The 12,336-nt window shown below is 42.5% G+C and overlaps 1 protein-coding gene across 1 annotated transcript in view; it reads right to left on the reverse strand.

The window, feature by feature from the left end:
- Positions 1 to 4,145: 4,145 nt before the first annotated feature.
- LOC142663101 (uncharacterized) overlaps positions 4,146 to 12,336 on the reverse strand; it is a 110,751-nt gene continuing 102,560 nt past the window's right edge. The window contains 6 exon segments of the mRNA XM_075841402.1: positions 4,146 to 7,117; positions 8,389 to 8,497; positions 8,807 to 8,904; positions 9,024 to 9,387; positions 9,472 to 9,660; positions 11,166 to 11,283. Coding sequence (XP_075697517.1) covers positions 6,081 to 7,117; positions 8,389 to 8,497; positions 8,807 to 8,904; positions 9,024 to 9,387; positions 9,472 to 9,660; positions 11,166 to 11,283 — 1,915 coding nt within the window. The 3' untranslated portion in view covers positions 4,146 to 6,080.

Here is a 12,336-nt window from a genome sequence, read left to right on the forward strand (position 1 = left end):
CTGAAGATTTCCTACAACGGTGTGCACTACTCCCTTCAGAGGACAGCACAAACAGGCTCTAACCAGAGTAGAAAGAGAAGTGGGAGGCCCCGCTGCACAACTGAGCAACAAGAGTAGTACATTAGAGTCTCTAGTTTGAGAAATAGACGCCTCACAGGTCCTCAACTGGCAGCTTCATTAAATAGTACCCACAAAACACCAGTGTCAACGTCTACAGTGAAGAGGCGACTCCGGGATGCTGGCCTTCAGGGCAGAGTGGCAAAGAAAAAGCCATATCTGAGACTGGCTAATAAAAGGAAAAGATTAATACGGGCAAAAGCTCAGACATTGCACAAAGGAAGATTGGAAAAAAGTGTTATGGACGGACAAATGGAAGTTTGAGGTGTTTGAATCACACAGAAGAACATTTGTGAGACGCAGAACAACTGAAAAGATGCTGGAAGAGTACCTGACGCCATCTGTCAAGCATGGTGGAGGTCATGTGATGGTCTGGGGTAAAGTGGGAGATTTGTACAAGGTAAAAGGGATTTTGAATAAGGAAGGCTATCACTCCGCAACGCCATGCCATACCCTGTGGACAGCGCTTGATTGGAGCCAATTTCATCCTACAACAGGACAATGACACAAAGCACCTCCAAATGATGCAAGAACTATTTAGGGAAGAAGCCGGCAGCTGGTATTCTATCTGTAATGGAGTGGCCAGCGCAGTCACCAGATCTCAACCCCATAGAGCTGTTGTGGGAGCAGCTTGACCGTATGGTACGCAAGAATTGCCCATCAAGCCAATCCAACTTGTGGGAGGGGCTTCTGGAAGCATGGGGGGAAATGTCTCCCGATTACCTCAGCAAATTAACCGCTCGAATGCCAAAGGTCTGCAATGCTGGAATTGCTGCAAATGGAGCGACGAAAGCAAAGTCTGAAGGAGAAAATCATTATTTCAAATAAAAATCATTATTTCTAACCTTGTCAATGTCTGGACTATATTTTCTAGTCATTTTGCAACTCATTTGATAAATATAAGTGTAACACAAAACATGGAAAACACAAAATTGTCTGGGTGACCCCAAACTTTTGAACGGTAGTGTATATACACACACACATATATATATATATATTATATATATATATATATATAAAAGAGAAGGCAGCAGCACTCGCAATGAAATCGATGACCAGGTGCCCAGCAAAACGTCCCGATCCTTGGACGGAATGTCAGATATAGCAAAAGAACATTTGCAGCACTCTTTTGCTATATATATATATATATATATATATATATATACACACACACACACACATACATATACACACACACATATATATATATATATACACACACACACACATATATACACACACACACACATATATATATATATATACACACACACACACATATACACACACACACACACATATATATATATACACACACACATATATATATATATATATATACACACACACACACACACACACACACATGTATATATATATATATATAATCAATAGAAAGCAGCAGCACTCAATACCACTATGGTATCGGGTGCACAGCAGAGAATCCTGATCCAAGGATAACCTAATATATCAAAAAGAAATTCTGCAGCACTCCAATATGAGTAAAATAAAGGGATTTATTCATCAATGCAGAGATGTGACGTTTCTGACAAGCCTTAGGACTTTTATTCCTAAGGCTGGACAGATACGTCGCATCTCTGCATTGATTGAATGAATCACTTTATTTTGCTCATATTGGAGTGCTGCGGAATTTCTTTTTGAGATATATATATATATACACACACACACACACACACACACACACACACACACACACGTCAGTTTATGGAAAAAAAAATTGGCGGGTTTTATACACAGCGTGTGGATGAGATTTGTTCAGATCTCATCCACTCTGCTGCTACTGTAACATGCTGCAGATTTTTTGCCGCAATTCAATCTGTTGTGGAAAATCCGCAGTATTTACAATACGTGTGAACCCGGCCTAAAGGTCAAGAATGCTGGGATTGTGGAACTCACGCTAAAGTTGTCCAGGATTCTACAAGAGGCAATCCATGGGTTAACCATTTGTCGGCTATTCTGCTATCTGTTAGAGCAATGTCTTCTAAAAGTACTGGACTTTCCGAATTGGAACTCATGTCAGGAAGACAGATGCCCGGAGATATAGTTGTGTCTAGTCCAGATCATGCTGCAATTCTGAGATCAATGGCTACTACAAATACAACAGCAGCACCTCAAACAGTACACCGCGTTTTAGATGGCAAAAGGAGAGACAGATGCCAGTGAGAAAGCCTAGGAGTCTAAATTTGCAAGGCCCAAGTTATAATCAAGAATTTCAAGAAAACTTGACAAAACTGAAGTGGAAAATACTGGGCAAATATGGAAAAGGACTTAGGAATTTTAGTTGACAGTAAACTTAGCAACCAGTGTCAGGCAGCTGCTGCCAAGGCAAATAAGATCACGTGGTGCATCAATAGGGGCGTAGACGTACATGACAAGAACATAGTCCTACTACTTTATAAATCTTTAGTAAAACCACACATGGTATATTATGTAGTTGTGGACACCAGTGCACAAGACAGACATAGTAGAGCTAGAGAGGGTTCAAAGGTACAAAAATAACTATGTATTTATATCAAAGGTCAATACAGAAATCTCTCTCATGATTTATACCCACGACTATAACAAGGGTGCATCCTCTAAGTCTAGAGGAAAAAAGGTCTATACACAAACATACAAGAGGATTCTTTACTGTAAGAGCAGTGCGACTATGGCGCTACCTGCCAGATGAAGCGGTTGCGGTGAATTAATGGAAAGAGTTCAGAAGGGACCTGGATGCCTATCCTGAGTGTAATAATATTACAAGTTACGGTCACTGATTTACTGTAGACGGGTTGTTGATCCAGGGATTTATTCGGATTGCCATATTGGAGTTGGGAAGGAATTTTTCCCTAGGATGAGGAACATAGACTTTTGCCTCATGGGGGTTTTGCCTTCCTCTGGCTCAACATCACAGAATAACGGGCTGAAGTGGATGGATATACGGTGTCTTTTTTCGACCTTACAAACCATGAACACCGGAATTGTAACTAGCCATAATCGAGCATCCATAGACTTCTATAGTGCCCTTCTGTACCTTAGTAATAATTCGGTATGAACCCGACAAAAAAAAAATGGTGGCATTCTCCATTGGATGTTGTATGTACAGGAGTAACCCGTAATATGAGACCTCAAGGAGCAGTTGGCACACGGAGCGCCTATGGTGCCTTAGTATGGAGCCAAAGGGACTCCATGTGCTGCTGCACAGCCTCCAGTACATGGATGTCCATATGAAGTCTTGTTCACACTTTTTTTTAATTAATATGTGGAAGACATAAAATACACAGGGACATTCTTTAATGACAAAATATGACACATAGGGAGGGAAAATAATTATAAAACAGTGTTCGACATAATCCCCATTCAGGAATCCCTCTTAGTCACGCTTTTTTTCCCCCTCTTCGGATCCCACAGGCAATCTGGCTAACAGATAAAGACGTATTAACTAATCTAACAACACACAAGCAGTGGTACTGTTCATGTCTGTTCACCGTGCAGGGAGAAAAAGTAAGTATCTCTGTGGTGATGGCTTCTCCAAAAACCATTTGGCAAAAGGTGTTTCAATTAAGGAGAGGAGATTGGAAGTGTGGGTTTCAAAGGTGCTTTGCCCATTAAATAAAGGCACACAAAGCCTGGCTACTGACAAATGTGTTTCTCTCAAGAAAGAATGGTAAGGCTTGGGCTAGACTTAAAATATATATGTGTGGTATAATTGATGACTAGAGAAATGCATTACGTTAGGGCTATTTCAGATAAAAAAAAAAAGGATTGCTAAGATGAATCACTCCCCTATGGACAGCGATTTATCATTCACTACAAAAAAAAGTCCCAGCGTTCCGTACATCGGCCACATTTCCCGAACTGAACACAATGCGAGGAGCCGGGCTCCTAGCATCATAGTTATCTATGACACTAGGAGTCCCTGCCTCGCTGCGGGAAAACTGTCCTGTACTGTAATCATGTTTTCAGTACGGGACAGTAGTTCCACAGAGAGGCAGGGACTCCTAGCGTCGTACATAACTATGATGCTAGGAGCCCGGCTCCCTGGAGTGTGTTCAGTCCGGGAAATGCGTCCGACGCACGAACCGTGCATCACCGCCCAAACACGCTCAGCAAGAATGGTGTTGATGAAAGGACACCAAAAAGGAAGCTGCTGCTCAAAATAAACATTGCGGCCCGTCTCAAGATCGACCAAGACCACCTGGATGCCCCACAATGCTTCTGGGAAATTGTTCTCTGAACAGATAAGACAAAAATGTTAACTTTTAGGCACGACACTATGTTTATAATAAAAAGAACACTGCACACCAAAACCCCATCCAACTGTGAAGTATGGTGTAGGGGGCATCATGGTTTGGGGCTGCTTTGCTGCCTCTAGGCATTGGTGTCTTGCGATCATTGAGGGAACAATGAATTCAAAGGTGCATAAAAATATTTTAGATGAGAAAGTAGGAACAGCAGTCCATGGCCTCAAGCTAAAGACGTTGTGTGATGTGACATGATAATGACCCGAAATACTCGAGAAAATCCACTAAAGAAGGGTTGAAGATTTGTTTTGCCGAGTCCTGACCTTAACCCTATGTAGATACTGTGGCCTGAAGAGGACTGTGGCCTGAAGAGGACCGTGCACCCAAGGCATCCCGGAAATATCGATGAATTAAAACACATTCGCAGCGACGAATGGTCCAAAATTCCTCCTCAATGTTGTGCAAATCTTTTTGCATCTACGGGAAATGTTTGGGGGAGGCGATTACTGCTAAAGGGGAACCACACAGGTTATTAAATTCAAGGGTTCACTTACTTTTTCTCCCTACACTGTGGACGTTTACTGAATGTGCTCAATAAAAGACAAACATTACGACTGTTTGTGTTTGTCTATAATTGTGACATCGATAACTATGAGACCAAATTTTATTCGTAATCACTGCAGAAATCCAGTTCATTCCCCTTTTATATGTTTACGATTTGCACATTCTGGAAAATATTGCCATGTCATGCAGGATTCTTGATAACAACATGGATGGAATCCGTTGTGAAATGGGAGTTGTAGTTTTGCAGCAGCTGCAAACCAACAGGTTGGAGACCACCATCCTAGGGTACATTCACGAATGGCCGAGCTTTTGCAGAAATTTCTGCTGAGGATATTTGGTGAAATTTCTTTAGAAAATCTGCTACATTTGAACTCTGCCTAAGGCCACGTACACACGGTAGTATTTTGCTCAGCATTTTGCATCGGTATTTGTAAACCAAAACCAGGTGTGGGTCCAAAACTCTAGATGAGGTACAAATCTTTTCAATTACCCTTTTACTGACTATTCACCTCTCCAGGTTTCTGGCTCGAAATACTGGAGGAAAATATGGACCAAAATATGTCCGTGACCTGTCAGAAGTTTCTTAAAAGTTTAGTTGTCCTTTAAGGCTAGAAACACACTCACAATTTTTATGCCGTTTTTGGCTCAGTTTTTATGGCCATAGACAGGTGGATCCAAAAGGAAGACTGATGAGTCTTTTTTGTTTCTACTCCTGTGTTTGGCCCAAAAAACTGAGCCCAAAATGGAGTGTGTGATCCGGTCCTAAAAGGGTTTTCTGGAAAAAACACATTGACACCCTATCCCCGCTGTACAAAATGGCTGCAGTGCTACTACTGTTTATTTACGCACGGACACTTATCTGTAAGTGTGGCTGTACCTGGTTATATACAAGATCAGCTTCATTCATACCAATATTTGGGGACCAGACCACCACGGTCTACACGTTCCTAGTCTAAGCATAGGCCATGAATGTTTTTTCTGGAAAGATAACACCCAGTTTAGGATGATTAAAATGGCTTCTATCGTATGTGAATTCTTTGGAAGTAATAAGTCCTGATTTCTGAATAATTTTCCACCCTAAAAACATCCTAGTCTCTGGAAGAGTTTTCGGAGGGTGAACTAGATTTTCTGGGGAAAAAGTTCCCCCCATTTGGATCATGAAAATGGATTCTCCCCTATGTGACTACGCTCATGAATAATAAAGTCTGATTTCTGGGTAAAGCATTTCCCACATTTCGGACACGGATATGGTTCCTCACCCGTGTGAGTTTTTATATGTTTATCGAGAACTCTTTTCCGGATAAAACGTTTCCCACATTCGGTGCATATGAACGGTTTCTCCCCTGTGTGGATTCTGAGATGTTGAATAAGATCTGATCTTTGATTAAAACTTTTCCCACATTCTGGACACGGAAATGGCCTCTCCCCTGTGTGAAGTCTCACATGCTTAACAAGATCTGATTTCTGAGAAAAACCTCTCCCACATTCCGAACATGAAAATGGCTTCTCTCCTGTGTGACTTCTCTGATGTTGAACAAGACCTGATTTTTTTGAAAAACATTTCCCACATTCCAAACACGGATATGGCTTCTCCCCTGTGTGAATTGCATGATGTCTAAATAGAGCTGATTTTTGGGTAAAACTTTTCCCACATTCAGAACATGAAAACAGCTTCTCCCCTGAGTGAATTCTCTGATGATGAAAAACAGCTGATCTCTGGGTGAAACGTTTCCCACACTCCGAACATGAAAATGGTTTCTCCCCGGTGTGAACTCTTCGATGATCATTAAGACCCGATTTATACTTAAAACACTTTCCACATTCCGGGCATAAATACGGCTTCTTCACAGTGTGAATTTTCTGATGTTCGACAAGATCGGATTGTTGGCTAAAACAGTTCCCGCATTGTGAACATAGAAACGGATTCCCCGCTGTGTTAACGGACTGCAGAAAATTATTCTGAAAGTCATTAAATGGAAATATTTTACTGTGACCAGTACATTGGGTGCAATTAGGCTGTGACAGAACGAGAGAAGGTTCTTTTGTTGTGAACAGGTCTCTCCTGTGAAGTTGTGAATGCACTTTTTGGTGAATGGGTTTATTTCCAGGGGAGTATTGAGCGATATCATACTCTCCATCAAAATCTAATGATGAAACGGTGTGGTCCTCCAAGCACTTGATGGGTCCATCTGCTGGAGGACAAAAAATGTTGAATTTTTTTTTTTTTGTAACGTAAATACATATTTGTTCACGCCCTGACAAATTAGTTGTTCTTCTAAATTTTGACTATCCAGCTCCGACCTGAACACCTACAACATAAAAAAAATCTATACATGAGTTCAGATTCCACATACCTGATGAAGGTGGGAGGACACATCACACTTATTTTGTATCACCAAAATAAAATTGATAATATTCACCCTTAGAATGTATTATTCCAAAAGGTGAAATGCCGGCGTGGACACAAAAAATTTATTATATAACTATTACAGCACAAAAAGCCGATCTCTGGATGATGAAGAGCGGAGGAGGCCTTAGACAGCAGCCTATTTATACGCTTGTGGATAAGTGTGTCTGAACCTTCATAAATCTTTTGACATCACAGAGAGACATGTCAAAAAATTAGTTTGGTGGGGTCCGGGTGTTGAGACCTCCACTGAGCACTAAAAACGAAGGGGCAGAGGCATTCACATGAGCGCGGTTCCCTTTCGTTCCTGATCGCCTCTCCTCAGTAAGCCGAGCTAGCGGTGTAGAGGCTCAATAAACAATCGGAGCTGTGAGCGTTCTACGCCCTGGGTACGACCCGCAGCACCTCAAATGCGGCAGTCCGTGGCTCCGACCTTCGTGACATGGTGGACGCAATCAGGTGTACACTAGCGTGGTTGGTGAATCTCCAGCACCGGCTGCCTCGAAGTGGAGATTATCAGCAATAACTTCAAGCAGGACAGCAGGCGCCTTCAGGTTATTATTGTGGTTATTATCTTGCAATATGACTGCCAGGGCTTCTCCATCAGTTATTATACTTGTGCCACGCGATGTTTTGGATTTCTACGCCACCTAAGTGGTGACGTTTGCGCCAAATTTTAGCGACTTTTTAAAAAGTAGCAAATAATATACGTCTAAAAAGCTGACTCTATCCAAACCATGCCCCTTTTCCCGTCAGAATACAAAACTGTCAAGCATGGAGCAAAATGTTTTTTTCAATATGGCAAAACGAGTATAGTCAGAAAATCTAGGAGCAAATTATGCCCAAAAAAACGGTGCAAAGAAAATGATAAAATCCCCTTTATGCGTTGAAAAATATTGTTTCCAGTGCCCCGGCTTCACCCACCACCGTATCTCCAGGTGGTGATGTCACAACCATGGAAATACATGGCTCAGTGGATGCGACGTCATATCTCATTGGATGTGATGTCACAGATGATAATGAGTGACCTCTATGTATTTCGGGGTAGTTACTCACCTAGGCTTATATCTACAGGAATGTCCTCCTCCTTACGCTGCTGGTCAGCACTCACAAACGTCTCTTCTCCTGTAATAACTTTAACTTTAATATCAATCAGATCTTCTCCCTGTTTCCATGCGGTAAAAAAACCATAAAAGCAGCATAACGATAGAGAATACTTTAGGTCTTTGAACATTTACGAGAATAACACTATGAAAAAATAGAAAACTTTATAAAGACGACCTCTCATGCCGGTGCGGTACCTCCGTGAGGCTGCGATTTTACATGGAGGTGACTCTGCGGGTCCTCACGGTTCCTTAATACATAAGTATTGACGGACTCCGTGTTCAACCGTACAGGGTCTGTGCAGATCTCAATCAACTGACATGATAAAGAAGCAACACTGCCATAAAGCGTGAATCTCTCGTCTAGCTACCTGTTCATCCCGTGGGACGTTGTGATTTTCTTCTGGACAATGTTGGAAATACTCAGGACTAGGACATCTCTCCGGTGGGTTTCTCTTCCTGGATCCATCTGTAGGAAATACACAGCGACTGAATACATTGTGAATATGTAATGATCAGATGATGGAGGCATCTAGATTACCATCAAAAATGATCTCTAAAATACAATCAATTACAGATCCCTCTTACCCGGTGATGTGTGGTCCCGGAGGTCCTCCATCATGATGTCCTTGTACAGATCCTTCTTACCAGGTAGTGTGAGGTCCCGGTGGTCCTCCATCATGATGTCCTTGTACAGATCCTTCTTACCCGGAGGTGTGTGGTCCCGGTGGTCCTCCATCATGACGTCATTGTACAGATCCCTCTTTCCTGGTGATGTGCGGTCCCGGTGGTCCTCCATCATGATGTCCTTGTACAGATCCCTCTTACCCGGTGATGTGCGGTACCGGTGGTCCTCCATCATGATGTCCACGTACAGATCCTTGTGGTCTTCTAGATACTCCCACTCCTCCATGGAGAAATATACGGCGACATCCTGACATCTTATAGGAACCTGACACACAATGATACAGTCATCACCCAGACACATTATACCTTGTGTTATTATATAATGTCCGAGCATTCCCGGCAGTGTCACCTCTCCAGTCAGCAGCTCGATGATCTTGTGGGTGAGGTCCAGGATCTTCTCGTTGTTCCTCTCATGTATCAGTGAGTGAGGTGGAGGCTCCGTGATGGGATTCTGGGTCCTGCTCCGTCCTCCGGACACACAGGGACGGCTGCCGGGGGTCACACACTCTCCAGACGTCTTCGTCCCTAAAGTGCAATCCTGTGTAGGGATTAAATGATAATTAAACTCACTGGTGATTTTTTTACAGGACCCTTTACAGTTTCAGGGGAGAGGGTCAGTTTCCAAGGTCATGACCCTGTGTTATTAATAGAGAAGAGTAATGTCATGTGACATCATTCCCAGAATCCTCCTCTCCAGTCATGTCCCTGTGTTATTAATAGAGAAGAGTGATGTCATGTGACATCATTCCCAGAATCCTCCCCTCTCCGGTCATGTCCTGTGTTATTAATAGAGAAGAGTGATGTCATGTGACATCATTCCCAGAATCCTCCCCTCTCCGGTCATGTCCCTGTGTTATTAATAGAGAAGAGTGATGTCATGTGACATATTTCCCAGAATCCTCTCCTCTCTGGTCATGTCCCTGTGTTATTAATAAAGAAGAGTGATGTCATGTGACATATTTCCCAGAATCCTCCCCTCTCCGGTCATGTCTGTGTTATTAATAGAGAAGAGTGATGTCATGTGACATATTTCCCAGAATCCTCACCTCTCCAGTCATGTGCCTGTGTTATTAATAAAGAGTGATGTCATGTGACATATTTCCCAGAATCCTCCCCTCTCCAGTCATGTCCTGTGTTATTAATAGAGAAGAGTGATGTCATGTGACATCATTCCCAGAATCCTCACCTCTCCAGTCATGTCTCTGTGTTATTAATAGAGAAGAGTGATGTCATGTGACATCATTCCCAGAATCCTCACCTCTCCGGTCATGTCCCTGTCTTATTAATAGAGTAGTGATGTCATGTGACATATTTCCCAGAATCCTCACCTCTCCAGTCATGTCCCTGTGTTATTAATAGAGAAGAGTGATGTAATGTGACATCATTCCCAGAATCCTCACCTCTCCGGTCATGTCCTGTGTTATTAATACAGAAGAGTGATGTCATGTGACATATTTCCCAGAATCCTCACCTCTCCAGTCATGTCCTGTGTTATTAATAGAGAAGAGTGATGTCATGTGACATATTTCCCAGAATCCTCACCTCTCCGGTCATGTCCCCGTGTTATTAATAGAGAAGAGTGATGTCATGTGACGTATTTCCCAGAATCCTCTCCTCTCCAGTCATGTCTCTGTGTTATTAATAGAGAAGTGATGTCATGTGACATATTTCCCAGAATCCTCACCTGTCCAGTCATGTCCCTGTGTTATTAATAGAGAAGAGTGATGTCATGTGACATAATTCCCAGAATCCTCACCTCTCCAGTCATGTCCCTGTGTTATTAATAGAGAAGAGTGATGTCATGTGACATATTTCCCAGAATCCTCACCTCTCCGGTCATGTCCCTGTGCTATTAATAGAGAAGAGTGATGTCATGTGACATATTTCCCAGAATCCTCACCTCTCCGGTCATGTCCTGTGTTATTAATAGAGAAGAGTGATGTCATGTGACATCATTCCCAGAATCCTCACCTCTCCGGTCATGTCCCTGTGTTATTAATAGAGAAGAGTGATGTCATGTGACATATTTCCCAGAATCCTCACCTCTCCGGTCAGCAAGTACAGGATCTCCAGGGTGAGGTCTAGTATCCTCTCGGTCATCTTACTTCTGTCCTTCACTGGCGGGTGACTCGGGGACAGGACCATCATGTTGTGGAGGTAACTTCAGCATGGAGGATCCTGTGTCAAAAACACGATTAATTCTAGCAGTCATTATACTCTCCAATGTTTGGAAGTCACATTTATGTACAATGCTCTTTGCCAAAAACAGTGCCACACCTGTCTACAGGTTGTGTGTGGTATTGCAGCTCAGCCTAATTCATTGCAATCCTAGACACGACCCACGGACAGACGTGGCCTAGAACGGAGCCGCCGTGTTTCTCTAATCCCGGACAACCTGCGGTCGAAACGAGGACGTTATTTCGAGGTGACATTAGTGTGTTTAACCCCTTATAGACCAGGGATTCTCTTTGCCGCGTTCCCGGAGTCATAACTTTGTGTTTTTCCGTCGATGTCGCCATATGAGGGCTGGTTTTTATTGGTACCATTTTCGGGGGTACATGGGATTTATTGCATACATTTTATTATTTTGGGGGGTGGAAAAATGAAATTCTCCGGTTGTCTTTTTCGTTTTCTTTGTGCGCCGTTCACCACGCAGTGTAATTAATGTGTTAACTTCCTTGTTCGGCTTGTTGCGATCGCGGCGATACCGTATACGAGTATTTTTCTCATTTTTTTTTTTATTACACCTTTACAAAACAATACTTTTTATGAAAAAATGGTTTTATTTTATACCCTTCACTTTTATATTTTTTTTAAATAAACTTTATTTAACCGTATTGAGAGGCATTTTTTAGTCCTTCACAATACGATCAAAAAGTGGGCGGGGTTAACCAGGCGAGGGCGATGCTACCAACGAACCAGCATAATTATTAAGTACGCCACAAATTATAGCGCAATTCTACAACTGCTCATAGCAGCCGTAGATTTCAACTTCTGGACAGTCCAAGATGCGCCAAATTTATTTACAGGCGTATTTTTACACATTTCACTCCGCCGTACTTTAGTTTAAGGTTGGCGTATGAAACGCCGGTCTTAAAAAATCCCCCCAACAGTAATATAGACAGTATCAACCAGCCTTCACATGACCACAGGTTCTAGAGACGGTCACGTGACCACCAGTCCTTACATTGGACCACTCACAGCTAAGTGACAG

The sequence above is a fragment of the Rhinoderma darwinii genome, chromosome 11 (assembly GCF_050947455.1).
Source record: "Rhinoderma darwinii isolate aRhiDar2 chromosome 11, aRhiDar2.hap1, whole genome shotgun sequence".
NCBI lineage: Eukaryota > Metazoa > Chordata > Amphibia > Anura > Rhinodermatidae > Rhinoderma > Rhinoderma darwinii.